Source organism: Drosophila navojoa, chromosome 5, assembly GCF_054131105.1.
Source record: "Drosophila navojoa isolate 15081-1374.11 chromosome 5, UAZ_NAV_1.0, whole genome shotgun sequence".
In the NCBI taxonomy this organism is placed as follows: domain Eukaryota; kingdom Metazoa; phylum Arthropoda; class Insecta; order Diptera; family Drosophilidae; genus Drosophila; species Drosophila navojoa.
Window position 1 is genome coordinate 9,495,334 of NC_142893.1, and position 19,360 is coordinate 9,514,693.

The 19,360-nt window shown below is 45.1% G+C and overlaps 4 protein-coding genes across 5 annotated transcripts; 3 read left to right on the plus strand and 1 right to left on the minus strand.

Moving 5' to 3' along the window:
- Positions 1 to 2,416: 2,416 nt before the first annotated feature.
- Positions 2,417 to 3,047, minus strand: LOC108654214 (uncharacterized). The gene has a single exon (XM_018105358.3). It carries the CDS (start codon positions 2,853 to 2,855, stop codon positions 2,625 to 2,627), a length of 231 nt encoding a protein of 76 aa, XP_017960847.1. The 5' UTR covers positions 2,856 to 3,047; the 3' UTR covers positions 2,417 to 2,624.
- A 122-nt stretch (positions 3,048 to 3,169) lies between these two features.
- Positions 3,170 to 5,200, plus strand: LOC115562294 (uncharacterized). Its single transcript, XM_030383524.2, has 2 exons — positions 3,170 to 4,811; positions 4,879 to 5,200. Exons 1-2 carry the CDS (start codon positions 3,588 to 3,590, stop codon positions 4,918 to 4,920), a joined length of 1,266 nt encoding a protein of 421 aa, XP_030239384.2. The 5' UTR covers positions 3,170 to 3,587; the 3' UTR covers positions 4,921 to 5,200.
- Positions 5,201 to 6,821: 1,621 nt separating this feature from the next.
- LOC149091019 (uncharacterized) lies at positions 6,822 to 11,992 on the plus strand. Of its 2 annotated transcripts, XM_089260991.1 has the most exons (6): positions 6,822 to 7,250; positions 8,474 to 10,388; positions 10,453 to 10,515; positions 10,589 to 10,669; positions 10,750 to 10,809; positions 10,865 to 11,992. In XM_089260991.1, the coding sequence occupies exons 1-6, from the start codon at positions 7,093 to 7,095 to the stop codon at positions 11,990 to 11,992; spliced, it is 3,405 nt and encodes a 1,134-aa protein (XP_089117117.1). In that variant the 5' UTR covers positions 6,822 to 7,092. The 2 variants fall into 2 exon arrangements, with proteins under 2 accessions (XP_089117117.1, XP_089117116.1); XM_089260990.1 differs by lacking the exon at positions 6,822 to 7,250 and having other exon boundaries at positions 7,824 to 10,388.
- Positions 11,993 to 12,076: 84 nt separating this feature from the next.
- LOC149091020 (uncharacterized) lies at positions 12,077 to 14,805 on the plus strand. The gene is made up of 3 exons (XM_089260992.1): positions 12,077 to 13,038; positions 13,504 to 13,583; positions 13,641 to 14,805. Exons 1-3 carry the CDS (start codon positions 12,077 to 12,079, stop codon positions 14,567 to 14,569), a joined length of 1,971 nt encoding a protein of 656 aa, XP_089117118.1. The 3' UTR covers positions 14,570 to 14,805.
- Positions 14,806 to 19,360: the final 4,555 nt, after the last annotated feature.

The following is a 19,360-nucleotide window of genomic DNA, read 5'->3' on the forward strand; positions in this document are numbered from 1 at the left end:
CCCATTTGGCTTGACAACTTCCAACGCACGCACGCAAACAGAGAGAGCGAGAGAGTGAGAGCGAAAGAGAGTTGCGAAAGCGTAGCCAGCTGTAAAAGACGTCACAAGGCAGCCTCGCTTTGCGGCGAAATTAAGATGAATAATCATCATGAGATGTGCGTCGATGTGTGCTGTCATTCACAACTGAGGCGGCACGGCAAAGTGGGTGGGCGAATTGAATGCCGGACGACAAAAAAAAAAAAGTTTAGTTAGACAAGTTAGCTGTAAATCATTAAATTGGGATAGATCAGTTTAGGCGAAAGTTACCTAATGTTCGGAGTGGCGTTATACTTATGAAGAGTACTGTAGGCATATGTACGTATATACATACGTACATACATACGGGCACCATATCTGTTGGGCATAGCTGATAACTAAGGCACCGCAGTAGTTCTTGTTACTGTTGTTGTTCTTGTTGTTCTGCTCGCACTCATGCCCTCTGTTGGCGACAACAACAAACCGACAGTAAAATCAGCAAAAGGCAAAATAAGAGAATGATTAAAAAAAAACAGCAAGCATAACAAAAGAAAACCAAAAACAACAAAAGTCGCGCGCGCACGAAAAAAAATAAAAAGAGTAACAACAACATTCAAGCAAAGTAAATGAGCCAACAAATATAAAAGAGTAGAAAAAACAAAAGCTAGAGAACGACTTCGACTTACAAACAGCAGCGACAGCGGCAGCCGCAGCAGCCAGACAGCAGAGACGACAATAACAACAACAGTTCAGAAGCGCCAGCACTCAGAGCAGAAGGCAAATAAAACGCAAGAGCAAGCAGCAGAGCGCGCGACGACATGTGTATGTGTGTATAGTCGGCGGGGGCGCAGCAACAGTTACGGGGCAGACAGGTTACGTTGTGCGTGTGTGAGTACGCTGGCATATTCATGTGTACATATATACATATACAAGTGTGTATGTATGCCTGGGTAGGTTCAAGGAGTCAAGGAAATTCGCAAAAAACAACAGCAGAAATTACAATATATGAAGCAGCATGATGACAATTACACACACACATACTTGCGCTCACATGTATGTATTTGCGGAGGGGCGAAAACGAAACTTGTCGAGGTCGAGCATACAAAACCACTCGAATAATATGTACGTAGTATGTGTGCAAACCGACCGAAAGATAGAGAGCGAGAGAGAGGAAAACAGTGAAAGCACATCGCGTTTACATATACACATGGTTGATAACGAATGAAAAAAGCAAAATTTACAAACGCAAGGTGTCCAATTAGACCACTCAACAGCAATTAGCTTTTCTTCTTTGGCTTATTTGCGTTTTACTGGAGTTGCTATGACGTTCGCAGTCAAACAAACACACTCACACACACACACTTACACTAGCACACATGGGTTTGCGGGCAAAAGCTGAGCGCACACTCACACGCACGCACATTACAAACACATACATATGTAGCTATGCAATCGAAAAACGTCACGACTTCCAAGTGGAAAACCGTACGTAGTTTTCGCCGTCATTTTGGCTGCGAGCAAACAAAAAAAAAATACACCAGCATAATTGCCATTCATGAATATTTTTTGCTTCCGCATGTCGCCGCACATACATATATATATACACACACACAGCCGCACACGAAATCATATAAGAAATTACATTTACACACGCATACATGCATATGTATGTGTTTATAATTGATATTTAGTACACAGCTCCTCTCCCTCTCCCTCTCCTACTAGCTATATAACATATTTTTTTGTTTCTACTTTTCCAGCCGCAGCAGCAGCCCAATCAGCAATAGCAACAATAACAAACACTGTCTCAAATATGAAACACTTTGTTTAATCTTTGTTTCATTCCAATTTGATTTTTGCTTTTTGCTCTTAGCGTACACTTTACGAATGCTTTCTATCTTTTATATTAAATTTTGTTTCAATATTTCATTTTTTTTCCATTCGTCGCCAGATTTCTTTTCACGTTGAATTTGTATTAAATATATAAGTATGCATATATACACATATATATGTATATAATTATATATTTATATATGTTTATATATATGAATTCTTATCACTTGTGCCTTGTTATTGCCTTTTGGCTTTTGCTGGTTGTTTTCTCGCTTGCACTGAACTTGAACGCGTGGGCGTAGCATGCGCCGCGATTTATATTATCAAGTGCCTTCGCTTTCGGCTATTGGAATTTTTTTTATATTGTTTAAGTGGCGATTCTTATACGATTTTAGCGCGAAACGCAGCCCACCTGCATACGAAGCAAAAACTCGGCACCAACTGATTGGCATGTCGTGCTCTTCACACACACACACTCACACACACGCACGCACACATACCCAATTGCTCTCTTGTTCAGTGTTGCATGCGACCGTTGATCGCTCTGTTAAATAATAACAGCACTCTGTTACGTTAAGCAAATTTCTCTGTTAGTATTTATTCAAATAAGTTGGCAGCACACATCTGTACTTGGCGGGCATTTTGAACAAAATTTAAGTATTCTATCTTCCACAGGTTAATTGAATGTCCGATTATGTATTGTACATCACATGCTGCACTGCAATTAGTTAAAGCACTTTTGTTTCTGACTGAACCCCACAATAATCTTTGTTAAATTATAGCACAGCTGAATGCCTAGTCAGTGGCGTCATAGTCAAACAGGGTTTCGTATATTTTCTTCCAGCCGTCGTTCGTGCGTTCGGCACTTTCTCTGCCAACTTCTCGCTTAGCAACGTCTTGGGCAGCTCTCGCGCCTCATACCAATGCGGATTGACGCGTTTCACCCAAAAGCTACTACCCAAATGCAGACCACTTAGCAATTTGGCAACGCAACCGACATTCACCATTCTGTTATTTGGATCTTAATTTTTGTCTAAGTCTTTGATCTTTGTGTATGTGTGTGTGTGGGTGGTTTGATTAGGTTCTTGATTATTTATTATTTTTTATTGTTAATACTGAAATACCAAAAAAAAACTTCTATTACGGAAATTTAATGTTTACCGTTCGAAAACGTAAGTTAAGTGTGCTCAAATTTGACAACTTTACCTTAAAATCGAAAAATTCAAAATATGAGTTTGAATTGCGCGCCTGCTCAACTGAGCAACAACAGCAACAGTGACTTCCACTTGAACGGACAACAGCTAAGGAAGAGAGCTTAAGAGAGACAGTGAATGCGCCGAGTGTAGATTTCCAATTGGAGTTCCAATTCGAAACCTTGCGCTGGAACTGAAGCCGCAATGAATGAAATGTTCCATTGTGACCGGCAAGGAAGGCGCAAAACTGCGCATGCGCCAGCACCAAACGTGACGTCAGCAGCGAAAGCTCTAACTGTAAACACGTGGGCGCGCTTTTAAACCAAAGGAAAAAAAAATCAGAAATGGAAACAAAGCAACAGCAACAAAAAACAGCTGAGATGCTGCGGCGCTTTGCGTTGCGCGTCAACGTTTTTTGGACTCCCGTAACTAAAGCTTTGCAAACAACAATTATGGCGTAGATTCAAAATTTTAAATGTTTCAACTCTACAAATTTCAAGTTAAAAATTACATTTTATTCATTAGTTATTAGCATATCATTGCACAATGATGGCACGACGTCGCGGCCTGGGAGCTGGCCTGAGCGCCTTCCAGCAGCCGCCGCCTCAGCAGCATCCAGCTGAGCAGCAGATGGGCCAGCTTAACGTGTCCTGGCTGAGCGGTGCAACGCCCCAGTGGACGCCGCGTCGCGACACGTTCGTCTCGAGCGTGTGCAACAAAATGGTGGGTGCTGTGCCACGCATGCCGAAGCTACGCGCGCCCGAACCAAGCAGCCGTAATCTAAGTCGCCTGCGGCGAGATCTAATGAACATTTCGCCGCAATTCACGAGCACAGCGAATTGGCAGCAGCCTCTGCTGCAGCGGCCCCTGCAGCGGGCACAGCCCAAACTGTGGTATAGCTCGAATACGCCCATTCAGCCGAATTCGCCGCTGTGGTCGCATTCGATTATGACGGCCTATGCGAAAGGACAGCAACAGACTATCAACGATATATCGGTGCAGCTGAAGCAACAGCTGCGCCAGCTCAGGCAGCAATGCCTGCGTAATCAACAGCAGCGGCAGCAGCAACAACAGCAACAGCGGCAGCACCATAAGCAGCAGCGACAGCAGCAGCAACAGCAGCAACAGCAGCAGCAACAGCAACAGCAGCAACAGCAACATCAACAACGGCAACAGCGACAACAGCAACATAGGCATTTAATGCCTAGTTTTGTGCCCTTCAATTTTGGCAAATGCGCAAACAATTTAATCAGCTGCCTAGAGAGCAATGCAGCTTTTGCGCACAAGCAAGCGGCAAACTTAAATACTATGAAGCAACAGCAGCAGCAACAGCAGCAACAGCAGCAGCAGCAGCAGCAGCAACTGCAGCAGCAGCAGCAGCAACAGCAACAGCAACAGCATCATCAGCAGCAGCAACAGCAACAACAGCAGCAGCAACAGCAGCAGCAGCAGCAGCAGCTGCAACAGCAACATCAGCAACAGCACCAGCAACAGCAACTGCAACAGCAGCAACAGCAGCAGCAGCAACAGCAGCAACAGAAACAGCAGCAGCAGCAACACCAGCAGCTGCAACAGCAGCAGCATCAGCAGCAACAGCAGCAGCAACAGCAGCAACAGCAGCAGCAACAGCAACTGCAGCAGCAGCAACAGCCTCCCCAGCTGCCCCCGCAAGATCCCTACAGTCTTACGGACGGCTTTAATTATGTGAAGCTGGCCAAGCTTATGGCCAAAAAGATTATGGAATCACCGGAGATCGCGCCCAAATCGCCGGTGAGCCCAAAAGCAGTTCATAATGTGAGCAGCACAACGTTAATTAACCAATTCATGGCACAAGTAGGTCGCCAGCAAATCGAATCCGACCTCAAAGACGACAGGCTAACGAGCAATCAATGTCAAGATTTCGATGCGAATCTGAAGTATATAACTGAGAGACTGTTGGCTGATTTGTCGGAGATCTTGAAGGCCAAACAGCAGAGCGGGGCAAGTCTCTTGACCAAACAAAATGACAGTCTGGCAACGCTGCAACAGCCTGAGCAGAATGTTGTCGATGAGGGCAGCGTGGCTATGCTGCGTCAAGGGCTGAAGCTAAAAAGTATTAAGTCTGATGATAGTGTGGCAACGCTCAAAACTTCACATGTAGATGAAACGTGTGTGGCCAACAGTCCATCAACTTTAAGGCAGCCTGGCAGCTGCATAAGTCGGACAATAGTGCAAGATGTAAGGCATTCGGCCGACAGTCTGGCATCACTGCTGCGCGCGGTACCACATGTGTCTCGGCAAAGCACTAAGCTGTCTGTTAACAGTCTGGAAACGCCGTGTCCATCCGAAGCAGACTTGCCGCAACCAAAAATTATTATATTACAACCCAAGTCAATGCCGTCCAGCAACACTCTGGCAAAGTCGTGTCCAGCATGCTCTAAGCTGTGCGAATCAGATGAAAAGCAAACGGAAAACTGTATGGCAACGCCGTCTCCATCGTCAGAGCTGCACCTGTCACCGTTAAGCTATGTGGCAAAGTTGGAGCAGCCAGCTCTGGAACTGTCGTCGCTTAGGCCTAAGGTCAGCAACGGTCTGGCAACGCCATGGCAGTCAGAGGTGGATGACCCATCGACAAGTTCACCAAACGCCACAAAGCCGCCCAGTTTGACAAAGGTGCCAAAAGAAATCGATCGGAAGAAGAGTAGCCACAAAGAGTTCAGCGATCTGGCAACGGCGGATATGGAAAGCCAATGCATTCAACACGAGCTCAATCTAACAATCGAACAACTAGAGCTCTTGCAAGAGATACTACTACTACAAGAGGATCGGCAACAAAACTATTCGGAATGGTCAACGGTACAAAATCCCGATGATCCGAATCCGAAGCAAGTCGATACGAATCAACTGTGGAGGTCGCTGATGTTGAAGCTGCTGCAACAACCTCACAAAAATGGCGACCGCTTGACAGCGGGCGATCGCACAGCAACCAAGAGCGATTCGCCCATCTATTTAATGGATGCTGCCGATGACGAGGACATCGATGCGCCAGTGTACAAAACGAATGTAAGTCGAATGAGGAAGAGACCTAAGCGAAAGGCCAAAGTTAAGAATACGGCTATACCCAGTGGATATAAGCATAGGACGAAGCGTTTTCCCGTTAGAGATCGGGAGGTAGAGCTAATGCGCATGACTACGCGTTGGCCCCTGCATTGGCCCAGCCCGCGTGTCATACACCACATGAACAGGAAGATAAAGAAGAAGATGTTGCTACGCGGTCTGTGCGGCTCACGTCTATTCAATTTACCATCCGCCTCGCATCAATCGCGGCCAAACAGTCAAAACAAGAAGGCACGTCATCGCATGCATAAACCCCTTTTGAACCAACCGCCGTTTGCAAGAAACTTTTCGGAATTTTGGTTCCACTAAGTCAACATCCTATACACATATATGTAAATATAACTATATGGTGCATGGACGGTACATAAGAGCACATCATAGTTAATGGACTTTTTAACTGTGATCTGAACTTATGTGCAATCCATGCACTATATGTTTCTCTATATATAGACATACATAGATCGATCAGTCATAAATTACTTAAATAAAGTTGGAGTCAAATCAAGCCGAGATCTAAATGCAGATCAATCTGTTGTTTAGTTTTACCTGTAAAATCCACCTTAGATAAGTCTAATAGAATTAGGTAATACCTAAGCAAAACTTGATCAAATTAGCTTTGTTTTAATTTCGATTGTAGCTTGTAAAATATTTATTTGTAAAATTCTTTGTTTACACTTGTCCAACACTAGATGATGTGAGGCGTACCATATAACAGAATGAGTGTGCGCTTTTAGTAGTCATTGCAATACTGATCAAGACGATAATGGCTCAGAGTCTGATCAGCTGTGCAAATGATCTTCGCAAAGATCCAGAGGAAGAGCCCACAGATTCTAAAAGTCTACAAAAACAGTATTCCGGCTCAGAAGAGTTTCAGAAGTCGCCCGACATAGCTTGTCAGGTGGAGAACCAGGTACCGTTACAGAGTCAAGCCCCCTAGTTATCAGAAGAGCCGTATATGGAAATTGATCAAGCATCAAGCAGCGATGTTAGATTGTGTCAGCAATCAGTCCATAACTTATACCCGAAGTTATCGGAGGAGCCGTATCACGAAGTGCCCAAGGACGCACATTCCGAGCTGTCTAAAAAGCCCTACCAGGAGTTGTCTCCAGCGAAGTATCGGAAGTTGTACTCGGATGCCGCAGCACGTAAAGGAAAGAAAGATAACCCCGTTCAGTACCCTAAATTGGATATGGAGCAGTACAGAAATTCGTCGCAGATCAACATTGAAATCCATACCAAGGATTCTCTGATCAGTCGGCTCCAGAGGAGTTTCCGAAAGTGTGCCAGAATATTTCTGAAAAGTCGTATCAGCAATCATAACAAGAACTCAGAAGCAGTCCCAAATAAAAATATCCCCCATTAGCTAAGGAGCCAAACCAGATGACGCAATTGTCACATCAACGTTTCTCTAGGTTTCACTAAGTCAACCTCCTATATACATATATGTATATATAACTATGTGTGCGCATGGATCGCACATAAGAACGCATCATAATTAATGGAGCCTTTAACTGTGATCTGATTTCATGTGCAATCCATGCACTATATGTTTCTCTATATATAAACATAGATCGATCAGTTATAAATGACTTAAATAAAGATGGAATCGAACCAAGCCAAGATCTTTCTATTGTCTACATTTCCTCACATACGTAAATCAAGTGTATGGTGGAACTAAGTGGTAACTAGGTAAACTGTGTAAGCTAGGTAAACTGTAGTCAAAACTTAGCTAAACTTATCAAATTAGCTTTGTTTTCATTCCGATTGTAGATTGTACAAAATTTATTTGTAAAATTCTTTGTTTACACTTGTCGAATACTATAGATAATGTGAGCCGTACCATATAACAGAATTAGTGTGCCCTTTTCGTAGCTAATGATCAAGACAACAATGGCTAAAAGTCTGATCAGCTGTGCAAACGACTTTCGCAAAGATCCTGATGAAGGTCCTACAGATTCTAAGCGTCTACAGGAACCGTATTCCGGTCTATATCAAAAGGCGTACACGACAATTCACCAGAGGCCGTGTTCGGAAGAATCTGTAGAGTCGCACCAGAACTACAACTGGCAATTGTCCCAGAAGTTGCCCAACATAACTTGCCAAGAGGAGAACCAGATATCGTCACAGAGTCAAGCTCCGAAGTTAGCTGAGGAGCCGTACAGGGAAATGGATCAAGAAACGAGCAGCGACGTAACTGTTAAGTTGAGCGACGAACAGTATCAGCAATCATTCCACAACTTATACCCGAAGTTATCAGAGGAGCCGTACCACGAAGTGTCCGAGAACGCATACTCAAAGTTGTCTAAAGAGCCCTACCAGCAGTTGTCTCCTGCGAGGTGTCGGAAGTTGTACCCGGAAAAGTTATCGCATGGGGCAGCACCTAACGAAGACAACCCGAAAGTGTGTAAAGAAAAGTACGTAAACCCATGCGCAGACCAACATGAAAAGTCGTACCAGGAGTTGTCGGGCAAGTCGAATTTAGAGATGTACCAGCAATTTTCTGAGGCAGACTGCCCCGGTCAGTCCCCGAAATTGTGTATGGAGGAGTACAGAAATCCTTACCCACATCAACATCAAAATCCGTACCAGGAATTCTCTGATGAGTCGACTGCAGACGGGTATCCGATAGTGTACCAGGATATTTCTGAGGGGTCGTATCAGCAAGTATACCAAGAACAGCATTTGCTCTACAACGAAGAGTTGACTTCAGAGCTGCCTTCAACGCAGTCCCTGGAATCGTTAGCTAGGCAAAAATATCCCCAATTAGCTGAGCAGCCCTACCATCAAATGCCCGAGTTGTCACATCAAAGTTTCTCCAGGCTGCAGGGCTCCAACCATTTAAAGAATTATTCCATCAGCATTTATCAGGAAACGAAAATGACGCAAGTTATTATTGACAGTCCAAGTAACAAGTTTCCCCCAGCTCGTAAATCCGCAGGCATGGGCTGTTCACGTGCCAATACTACCCCGAAAAAAACAGTGAGCACAAATCAAATGGCGAGGCGTAAAGCCAAACCTACTCCATGTGCAAAGTGTAATACTTCCGCACAAACTTGCGAACGAAATGACAATTGTTGTCGTTCACCAGCAAACGCTCAGTTTTATCGTGCACCAACTGATGTCCGTTTCCGTGATTCGTCGCCCAACGATCATCGATCTCGGCCGAGCCAAGGACCACGATCCATACCAAGAAACGAAACCAATTGGGAGGCTTACGACGTTGAACCAAATCAAGGTCAGTATACCGCAAAGACACCAAATTCTTCGGATACGGCTGGTCGACCAAACACGGTTCGAATGTGCTGTGAGGCCCGCAATACTGCACCACCGCAGCGTTATGATAAACCGAAACGTGTGAGTCCACCGCCAAAACCGTTCTGCAAGCCGTGTAGCTCGCCGAAGCCCAACGGAAATCGTAATCAAGCTGCCCCAAAGAATTTGTACGAGCCTAAAAAGCCTCCGCCCGTAACGCCTAAGAGGACCCGTTGCGATAAGGCATGCGTTACAGACCCACCGCCGAGGCAGCGTGATCGAGCCGATTATAGCGGCTACAGCAACTCGTATGGTGCAGCCCCGTCCAAGGGGCCCCATCACAATTATCACGAGGCAAGCCATGGCAATTTACAGCTCTGTCCGCATTGCGAAACTCTCTTCGAGCCCAGATCGAACAGCCACGAATCAGACTACAAGTCATACGACCTCGTGTCCTGTCCTAGCCGCAATGATAGCAAAATGGAGCCGAAAGAATCAAGCGATTATACGGAATATGTAATCAAGAATCGTAACACTATGGTCACTCCAACTAGCGATATCGTTTGCATGAATCCTTCGTGTAGCAAGCCAAAAGGAAAGAAACCAAATATAAATTATGTTTACGGCTATCGACCCTGCGAGGCGCCACAGCGACCCGAAACGGAGTTCTCCATGAACGACTCGAAAGTGGACTACATGGAGCTACAATCCGGCAGCGGAAGATTCCTCAAAAATCCCCTAACTGTCTCTAGATGCAGTTGCAATGTGCAAAAACGGTTTATACCCGAACCGAGAAGAAAATGTGCAGAGCCGTACTCGCCCCCATATCCGCAGTGTGAATATAAAGGCGGCCGAGTGCAGGAAACGAATGATAGACGAGACCGCAGCCCTGGCATACCCCCACTCAACAATAATGCCGGCTGTGCTAATTTTGTGCCCGTGAAGTATTTCCAGGAGAACAGCAGAACACCCACGAGAAATCACAGATTCTCCTCGGGAGTAAGCATGAGCTCGACGAGTGTCTACAGATCAGCCTTGATTCACACTTTTATTTTCATTACAGCTAGCACCTAGGTCCTCCAGCACTACACAGCGCTCACGTAGTCAGCCACCCAGCAGCTCTTCTGTAAGCAGCTCTAGTTTGTATGAGAACTTTTGTATAACCTCCATTAACCAACTCTTCCATTGAAATCCCGCAGGCGCGCATAATGCCAGAGAGCAGCTTGCATTTGACAAAGCGACGCTTCAAGCTACCCAGTCGACGTCTTTCTGACTGTGGCGTAAGCGTAAACTATGTCTAAAATATAAATCAATGTCAAAATTGAAATTTCATTTACAGACTTCGTTAAAATATTTACAGCTTAGCATGAAGAATCGTCGCTTTTTCCCATTCAAATTTTATTCAAACCTAATGCCAAGTGTGAGTTAATTCTTCGACTAACATTATTCCATTTAATACAATTCCCCTCCCACAGCATCAATCGATTTTCTCGCTAAAATCTTCTCGTATACCCATCGCTAAGCCCTGCACTTTGCCGGTGTCGAGCAAGGCGCTACGCCTGTCCGCCTGCCTGTGCCACAAGTGCAAGCAGCGGTGTCGCGGTGGCAAGCTGACTGCGAATACCCATAGCTTGCACAGCACCAGAACTACGAAAGTTGCCAGATCTAGGCCAGCGACTCAAGCCGCCTCTAGTCGATCCAATCAGGCCTCCAGCTCGAAGCCCAAGCGAACTCAATCGACGACAGCAAAACGCGAGAAGGTCTCAATTCAAACACAAACGGCTTCGCATCCTAAGCATTTACGATCCTCGCGTCCTCGCGATCAGTCCGCACCGGCTAAGCCACGACCAGATCTACCCGCCAGATATCAGCTCCCCGCACAGAATCAAAATAATTCCAAATCAACAGCTCGCGCAGCAACGACTCGCACTACATCAGCATCTGGACGGGAAAGAACCGAACGAGCTCCAAAGCGACAACAGCAACAACAAATTCGGGTAGCTGAAAAGCCGCAGGAGCAAAAGGGCGGCACGATGGAACCAAAGCAGGAGCGAGCGCTGGAGATTGGAGCAGCTGAGCAGCCCAAGTATTGGCAGGATCGAGAGTTACGGGTAGTGCAGTACCCAATGGAGAGCCAGAGCAAGAAGAGCTCGAAGCAAACACCGCGTCCTCTGCCAGTGCCGGATGACCCAGTGCAGGTGGTGCCACAATTCCATATGCAGTCCCATGGCGGTGCCGGATGCATGGGCACAAACCTGCATCATTTCTATCGTGCCAGCTTTCTGTCCATCCGTCCCACGCTGCCGTCGGAGAATACCCAAGCTGCCACCAGGCAACGTCACACGCTCTTGCACGTCGCGGAGAGCATACTCAGGCCAGACCTGATGCAGTCGGCTCAGACGCGGTGCTCGTCGTTTGTGGTGCCCAACAAATGGCAGAGTTTTCCCAACATCAATGGCTTTGTGGGCGCCACGGGGATTGTCCAGCTGGAAAGCATGAACGGATCACGCACTAGCAGCAAAAGCGGCGGCTGGCTGCGGTCCTGGCGCAAGCTGCTGCCCAATTGGCTGAGCCATAGCAAAATAAAGACAACGAGTGCATAGCCAACGCTGTCAGAAAATAGAAAATAGAAAAAAAAAAAAAAAACACAACAAAATTTTGCCTGAATTTGGAAATTTTGACAAAATATGGCACGTTTCGGCTTCAGAAAAATTATAAACCACTACAAAAACAACAAGGAGGACAGAAGCCGAGCAGCCACACAGAAGTTGAATGCTTTGTCGGGTCAAGCAGATCAGGATGTCAGCTGTGGGGACGAGATGGCCTCGGCAGCCACTGAGCCGGAGATCGAATCGTTGCTCAGCCAAGAGCAGTTCTACGTGGATGATGCCGCAGAGCAACAGCCAACCGCAGTGGAGCCACAATTCATGCTGGACGACTTTACCCTGCCATCCATGCGTAAAAGTGCGAGAGAATATCGCCCCAACTTGAACGTCAATCGAAGCAGATCGCGCCGACCGAAGCCCATGATGAGGCACCAGAACCCACCGAAGCGCTCGTGTGCCATTTGCAAAGAGCGAGAGGTCAATGTGGGCCTGGATGGTCAATGTGGAGCCGATGGATGCATTTGCGATAGATGCAACTCGACGATTCGTGCAACTTTTGAGAATTTCATCGATGGATCGCATCGTTTTCTGTCGGGCCAACAGGACCGGGAGGAGGATAACCAAGGGGAGCAACAAGCTCGGCGCCAAAGTAAGCAGCCAGAGCCAAAACACCTAGACAAAGGACAGCAGGCCGGCAATGGCCATCACAGAGCACGGCAGTCGATTATTCCGAAAGATGTGCCACCCTTTAGCATTGTAGTGCTGCAGGATTGTGATAATAGCGATCATCTCATTGAGCAGCTGACGAGTGTTTTGTCACAAATCGTACCGCAACAATGCAGAAATGCCAACGACAACAACAACAACACCGCCAGTTGCTGCCAGAGCAACAGCAATAAGAGGAACGACTACGACAACTACAGCAAGTACGACAACTACGGAAACTACGACAACTACTACACTGCCAGCAGCTACAACAACAGGAACTTTGAGTACAACAACAACAACAACAACAACAATGGCAATGATTGCGCGAATAATCGGTTGGTAAAGTTTAAGAAATCTTTGGACTGCCAATGATATGCAGACTTAGTTAGTTAAAAAGGAAGTTGACGAATCTAGGGATAAGAAAGAGAAAGCTAAGGAGTCTTCCTTGAGTTCTTGTGCTCGTAGATCCTAGATAGAAATATGTTTTATTTACTATATGATAGTAGTGATGATTAGTAGCTAGCTAGCTTATATATATGTATTCTAAATCCCTATATATACCCAATCACAAATCAAAATGTTCCTTTTCTAAATAGGATAAATTCCTTTAAAATGTTCCTTTTCTAAATAGGATACATCCCTTTAAGTCTATTAGGCTGTTAACAAGACCTGTCCTTATATCAGTCAATATGTTTTTAATAGGTATATTTCACAGTCCAGCTATCTAATGTAGAGTAAAAACTCTTAAGCACTCACTAAACTGACATTTAACTATCTTGTAATGCCTTATTTCCATCTAGCCCCCAAAGTCCAACTAATACATGCACCTGTTGTCCATTCCCCTACTATGTGAATGAACCAGCAGCAACAAGCAATGCGCGTAAGTAAAGCTCATAATCGAGTAATGAAACATTGCTCCAACTCCTGGTATTTACAGCGCCTTGGCAATATAGTTGTCTATGTGGAAATGAGGCGGTTGGATCACAGCCAAGCAGCAAGCCTATGGGCAGGAGCAGCAGAGGCAATAACAAAAGAAGAGCGGGTGCCAAAAACAAGAATAGGTATAGAATGAGCAAAGCTAACGACAATGACGATTGCGACTTTTCGGCATATGAGGACGATGATAGAAACGACTGTCGTGCCTGTGATTGTGACTCTCCTAAAAAGAATCCCGAGAATGAAATGCTTCTCAAGCTCTTCGTACAGGTAATGGAGATGTTCATCAACGCGACCAAACATAGCGAGCAGCCCAAGACAGACAACAAATCGAAGAAGGGCAAAGATAACAAAGCTAAAGATGGCATGAAAAAAGGAAAGAAAAGCAAAGACAAATGGGAGGGCGATAGGCAAAAGCCGGGGAAAGATAAGCCAGGCAAATCAAAAGGTAAACAAAACGCTAACGGCAATACTCCATCTAATAATTCAAATCGGATTCTGCCCGAATCGGATAAACAGCACGCTAGACGCAATTGTCCGCCGGAGTGCAAGGCCGACTGTGGCCGACCCGAAGAAGTTCAATTCAAGCGTGGCAAAAATCCGGATCGTGTGGATGCAGGTGATGCCACCAAATGTGGCAAGGCAACCTGCCCATCTGGCAACTGTGGCCAAGGGCCAACAGACGACGTTCCAATTGCCTTGGGTCTGCGGCCTGTGGCTCACTATCGACCCGGCGTACTGCAGTATCCTATCGGCTATTTGCTCGCCAAGAATGGCGAGTGCGTACGCCGTAGTCTGGTCCGCACAGCGGCGGGTGCCACACTACACGAGCGGGTGTTCAGCGAAGTATTTACTTCAACCACGCATCCATATCGCAAGGACCATTCGAGGAATGCCGCTCGCTGTCGTTCCGCACAGTTTTCGCGTTGAGTACACAAATTACGCATTGTGTAGATCGTATATAGTATCTGATCCATCTATATGGGAGTCTCTCTCTCTCCGTTGGGCAATATACCTATAGGGAACATATAATGCATAATTTGGCTCAGCTACGTAGTGGTTTATAGTTACAAAATTACAAAAAAGTTCACACAGATTCCGTACATATCCGTATAGGCTTCAGATCCATTCATCTATATATAATAAATTTGATGTTACACAGAGGATATTTCGGCTTTTTATGTTTCGCCACTCATTTGTCTAAGCTAAACGATTTACGCTCTATGCTATGTGTTTTATGCGCTCTACGCTCTATATTCTAGACTCTAAGATCTAGCCTCTACGCTCGAGATTCTTGGTTCTAGGTTCTAGGTCCCTCGCTCAAGACTGTAGGTTCTACGCCCTCCAACTCGAATGCCCGCAGCAGTGGAAATCAGGAAACCCTGTCAAAGGCAACAGGCTAAAGGATTTTTGCATTTGCTGCTCCTGCTTCTGCTTCCGCTTCCGTTTCCGCTGGCCCAGATTAACTTTGCAGCGGCGCAAATCAAACGGCGCACAGCTACGGGACAAACAATTAACGCCACAGGCGTTTCCTCATACCCCAGCCATGCCGGGCGCAGAGTCACTAATCTCCAACAATATTTGGTGTCGGACAATGGGTTCTTGGCCGGAGCGAGTGTAGGCAGTGTATGGCAAGAGATGTGTGCCATACCTGTAGCAGAGTTTGGGACGTGAGCGTACAATGGGCGCGTCGAGCTGTTTCCTGCGCTGCATTTCACACTGCCAGACGAGCATCTAATTGCCCACTGGCCACATGTCCTGCTGTGTGCGGACAACGGTAAACAGTCAGCCCAAAAATGGGAAAATGTTAATTGCACCGACCCAAACGCACTTTTCCACCAGTTGTAGCTGAGGCCGATGAGCAGGACATCCTTTTCCTTGTTTTTGTTGTTTGCCAACATTTGTTTTTACAGGCACGCATCGCTACCTCTCTTTCGCTCCAACTGCATACCCTCTCTTTCCACACACATACATTTATATATATATATTATTTTGTTTGTGTACAAAGTACGCGCCTTCACAGCATTTCCGCTCATCATTCGTAAAATTTTTGTCGGCCCGCGCAAGCAACAGATGATGATGAGCCCATCCCTTCTCTCCCTCGCCCTCTGCCTCTGCCTTTGCCGCTGCCTGTGTTTCCTTTGCTTAAGCCCATGTGCTGCTACTGCTGCTTCTCCTGCTGCTTCTGCTTCTCCTGCTGTAAGTAATACAGGATGCATTTTATGCAGGAAACGCAATTGTTCAATGTTTGCCTCAAATTTGAGCAAATGTTTGCGAAACGTGTTCGTGCGCGTACAGAATTGAATGTAAATCGATTTGCTGCCTTCGCAGAGGGGAATTACCCAAGACAAGCAGCTCAATTTGATGGGGTAGACTGAAGTGCGCACGAAATTGTATATAAATAGCAATAAATATAGGAGAGTTTGTCGTTTAGGGGCTCGAAGCGCTATCTACTTAAGCAGGATTTCCTTTGGCATTTATTTAGCTTTTAGCAGGAAAAGTAGAAGCTTATGATCATCAGTTCAGCACTAGCATTAGCTAGGTAAACCCTACTTTAACATACTTTTAACTCACTCATCTTACTTCAGATCTAGATCACATACGCAGCTCTAGCCTAATCCAAAACTTTTTATGGAATTTCTAGCAACTTCTTTCGCCCTTAATCAACCAGCCTAATTTACAATTTATTTACAGTTGAAACTGCTAATATTATCATGTTGTGCAATCCCTCTACTTATCTCTCGCCCACCAACTGCTTCCGCAAACTTCAGATCAGCTGAGCTTGCTGATGCTATTTATATAAAGTTCAACTTACATTGCGACAATTGTCAAACAATGGATCCTCAGTTATCTCCCTCTCTCTCTTCTCTCTCTTTGTCTCTTTGTCGTTCTCTTGTTGACAGCAATTGGTGAGCTTTGCTTTAGTTACAGTTGTTGTTGTTGTTGTTGCTGCTGCTGCTGCTGTCCGTTGATTGTTCTTGGGCATGTTGCGGCTTTACTTGGGAAACAAACCATTTTACGTGACACATTTCCGAGTCGCTGTACACGTTGTAGTTGCCGTTAATCAGATTCACGGCGCATTTCTACACAAAGTTCTTAAGGTTTTTATTTTTCTTTCATTCTGCTTCTTCTTCTTAATTTTTTTTGCTTCTCTCTTTATTTATTTTCATTGTTATCATTTGAAAATGCCTTAATCCGAATTTATGAAATGAAAGCGGAAGTCTGTGCGGCTTGTTTCCCATTCTTGTGCCCACGAGCACAGCTCTATCTCTTTCTCTTTTTACAAATCTACCTTGCTCTGTCCACCGAGGGGTGGGGGGAGGGGTTTTTCTCAACGTTTACGTCTTGTGTGTGTGGCATTTGAATGTCTCTCGGAATCTGTTGTGTGTTTGCTTTTACGATCGCATTTTATTCCCCCTCTTTATATATACATATAGTTATATAGCATAAATATCTGTAACTTCTGGGCTTTAAGTTCTGTCTCGGCTCCACAAAAATTGGTGTTAATGATCGTTTTTCTTCTTCATTGTTCTTTATGGCGGGGGCAGCTGCCAACACGAAATGACAAACGACTCGACGCCTATTTACGACGAGCCAACGAAATTACCGCAAGTCTGACGAAACACTAGTACAATTTTTAGGGAACTCCCCTCGGAACAACTAAATAGTTCCAGCTGAAAAGTTTATGGGATGACTGTTTATTGATTTATAGTTCGGGAAAGTGCCAATAAAATGGCAGTCCACGAGTCTGGCTAGGATTAGGCAAGGCATGCCATATGGGGAAATGTGGGGCGTAGGCGGGTGGTTTATGTTTTCTCATCTCTTCTTCGTGTTCCCCCTCAGCGCAGATCATAAAATTCACTTTTCTGTATATTTTGGTGCAGTTTTAATGTCCCAAACAGAGCCTGAACTGTTTTTAGCCATTAATCGTTTAGTCGAGGGTGCATGCAGCGCTCCATATAGCGCTCTGTACATATGACTATATATAGCGGCACATTTGGTACTTGTGATAACATTTGATTAGCAGCGTCTGCTCTCGGCATCCATGGGGTTTTCCCTAAAATGATTTGGTCACTATATTTGGAACTTGATATATGAACGGCACACGCCCCTCAGTGCCTGACTGCCTGCTTTCCTCCCTTGTCGAGGGAGCTCTCGCTGCCAGCTGTAAGATCTCAGATTGAGAAATGACTATTGGAAATTATCATCATTCTACAGACTCTATTGTCTAGCTATTGAAAGTAATTTATAAATGGCGTATTCTTGTGTTGTTCAAGTATTTGGGATGGGGCTCTACTGGATACTAATTCATGATATATAGATATCGCTGCATATAAGCAGTTCTCAGTGGCTTAAAGGATATCTAAAAGTCTATCAATCTAGCATAGCACTGCTTGTTGGCTGTCAAGCGTTTACTTCCTTATGCTTTACGCATTTCTTTTAATTATGCGTGAGCACAAATACCTGTAATTGAAAATAAACAGGCTAAGCAAATAGGTAAGGCATCACAGATATAGAAAATATAGAAAAACACACAGACATATATGCAAGTCTGTCCGCCTCGTCTATATATGCGGAATATTAACGCACAAGCCATAGAAAGTCACGTACCAGCAAACATGTATTAGCCGCTGAGCCTAAGCAAACATCCTTTGTCTTTGTCTGTGGGCTTCCTGTCCGATGCTTATCATGTGTGTGAGCATTCCACAGTGCATTGTGTGGGCCAAGGGAAAACGATGGCAAGATGTGGAAAAACAATGGCAAAATGCAATTGGAGGCAGACACCGATTGAGCCAGCTGGACAGGATGCCCAGTAGGCTAGAGGCGGATTAACGGCAGCTAGCTAGTAGTTTTCCTTTTCTTTTTGGCAGGATGTGTGCAGCTCAGACCAAATCGGATCACAGCGAGTCGCTTCTATAAGTAGCGCTAAGCGTAGAGAACTAATCATGCATCAGCGTCTGGGCCCAGAGAGACCGAGAGAGAGAGAGAGAGAGAGAGAGAGACAAGAGGCGACGCCTGCTATCAATTAGGCAGCCAATTAAAGCACTTAATTTATTTGGTCTGCGATCGATGTGAGCGATAAACAAGCCATTAGATGCGGGCACAAGAGGACTTTACCTTAAACTCTCTCGCTCTCACTCATGGTGTTTATCTCAGCTGTCTGCTCGCTCAGCGAAATGCGAGCAGGCATCAAAAGCAGGCGGCGACAGGACAAGCCAAAGGCAGCCAAAGAACCGTTTGAGTTACCTTCGGCAATTAGAGATGATATTAGCTATAGATAGAGTTGCATTGAACATATAGAAATTTAATTGTAGTTGCAGATGCAGTTACATTGAGCACCTTGAGATACAGATACATCGTACTGAAGTTCAGATACAAATACAAATACACAGATACAGATACAGATACAGATACGGATACAGATACAGATACAGATACAGATACAGATACAGATACAGATACAGATACACATACAGATACAGATACAGATACAGATACAGATACAGATACAGATACAGATACAGATACAGATACAGATACAGATACAGATACAGATACAGATACAGATACAGATACAGATACAGATACAGATACAGATACAGATACAGATACAGATACAGATACAGATACAGATACAGATACAGATACAGATACAGATACAGATACAGATACAGATACAGATACAGATACAGATACAGATACAGATACAGATACAGATAC

Bases quoted from the DNA above. Each gene is read 5' to 3' on its own strand.
- LOC115562294 (XM_030383524.2), top strand. From the start codon at position 3,588: ATGATGGCACGACGTCGCGGCCTGGGAGCTGGCCTGAGCGCCTTCCAG. The intron at 4,812-4,878 runs GTGAGCCCAAAA...TGGCACAAGTAG, and splicing joins AGATCGCGCCCAAATCGCCG to GTCGCCAGCAAATCGAATCC.
- LOC149091020 (XM_089260992.1), top strand. From the start codon at position 12,077: ATGGCACGTTTCGGCTTCAGAAAAATTATAAACCACTACAAAAACAAC. The intron at 13,039-13,503 runs GTTGGTAAAGTT...ATTTCCATCTAG, and splicing joins AATGATTGCGCGAATAATCG to CCCCCAAAGTCCAACTAATA. The intron at 13,584-13,640 runs GTAAGTAAAGCT...TGGTATTTACAG, and splicing joins AGCAGCAACAAGCAATGCGC to CGCCTTGGCAATATAGTTGT.
- LOC149091019 (XM_089260990.1), top strand. From the start codon at position 8,013: ATGATCAAGACAACAATGGCTAAAAGTCTGATCAGCTGTGCAAACGAC. The intron at 10,516-10,588 runs GTAAGCAGCTCT...GAAATCCCGCAG, and splicing joins AGCCACCCAGCAGCTCTTCT to GCGCGCATAATGCCAGAGAG. The intron at 10,670-10,749 runs GTAAGCGTAAAC...AAATATTTACAG, and splicing joins GACGTCTTTCTGACTGTGGC to CTTAGCATGAAGAATCGTCG.
- LOC108654214 (XM_018105358.3), bottom strand. From the start codon at position 2,855: ATGGTGAATGTCGGTTGCGTTGCCAAATTGCTAAGTGGTCTGCATTTG.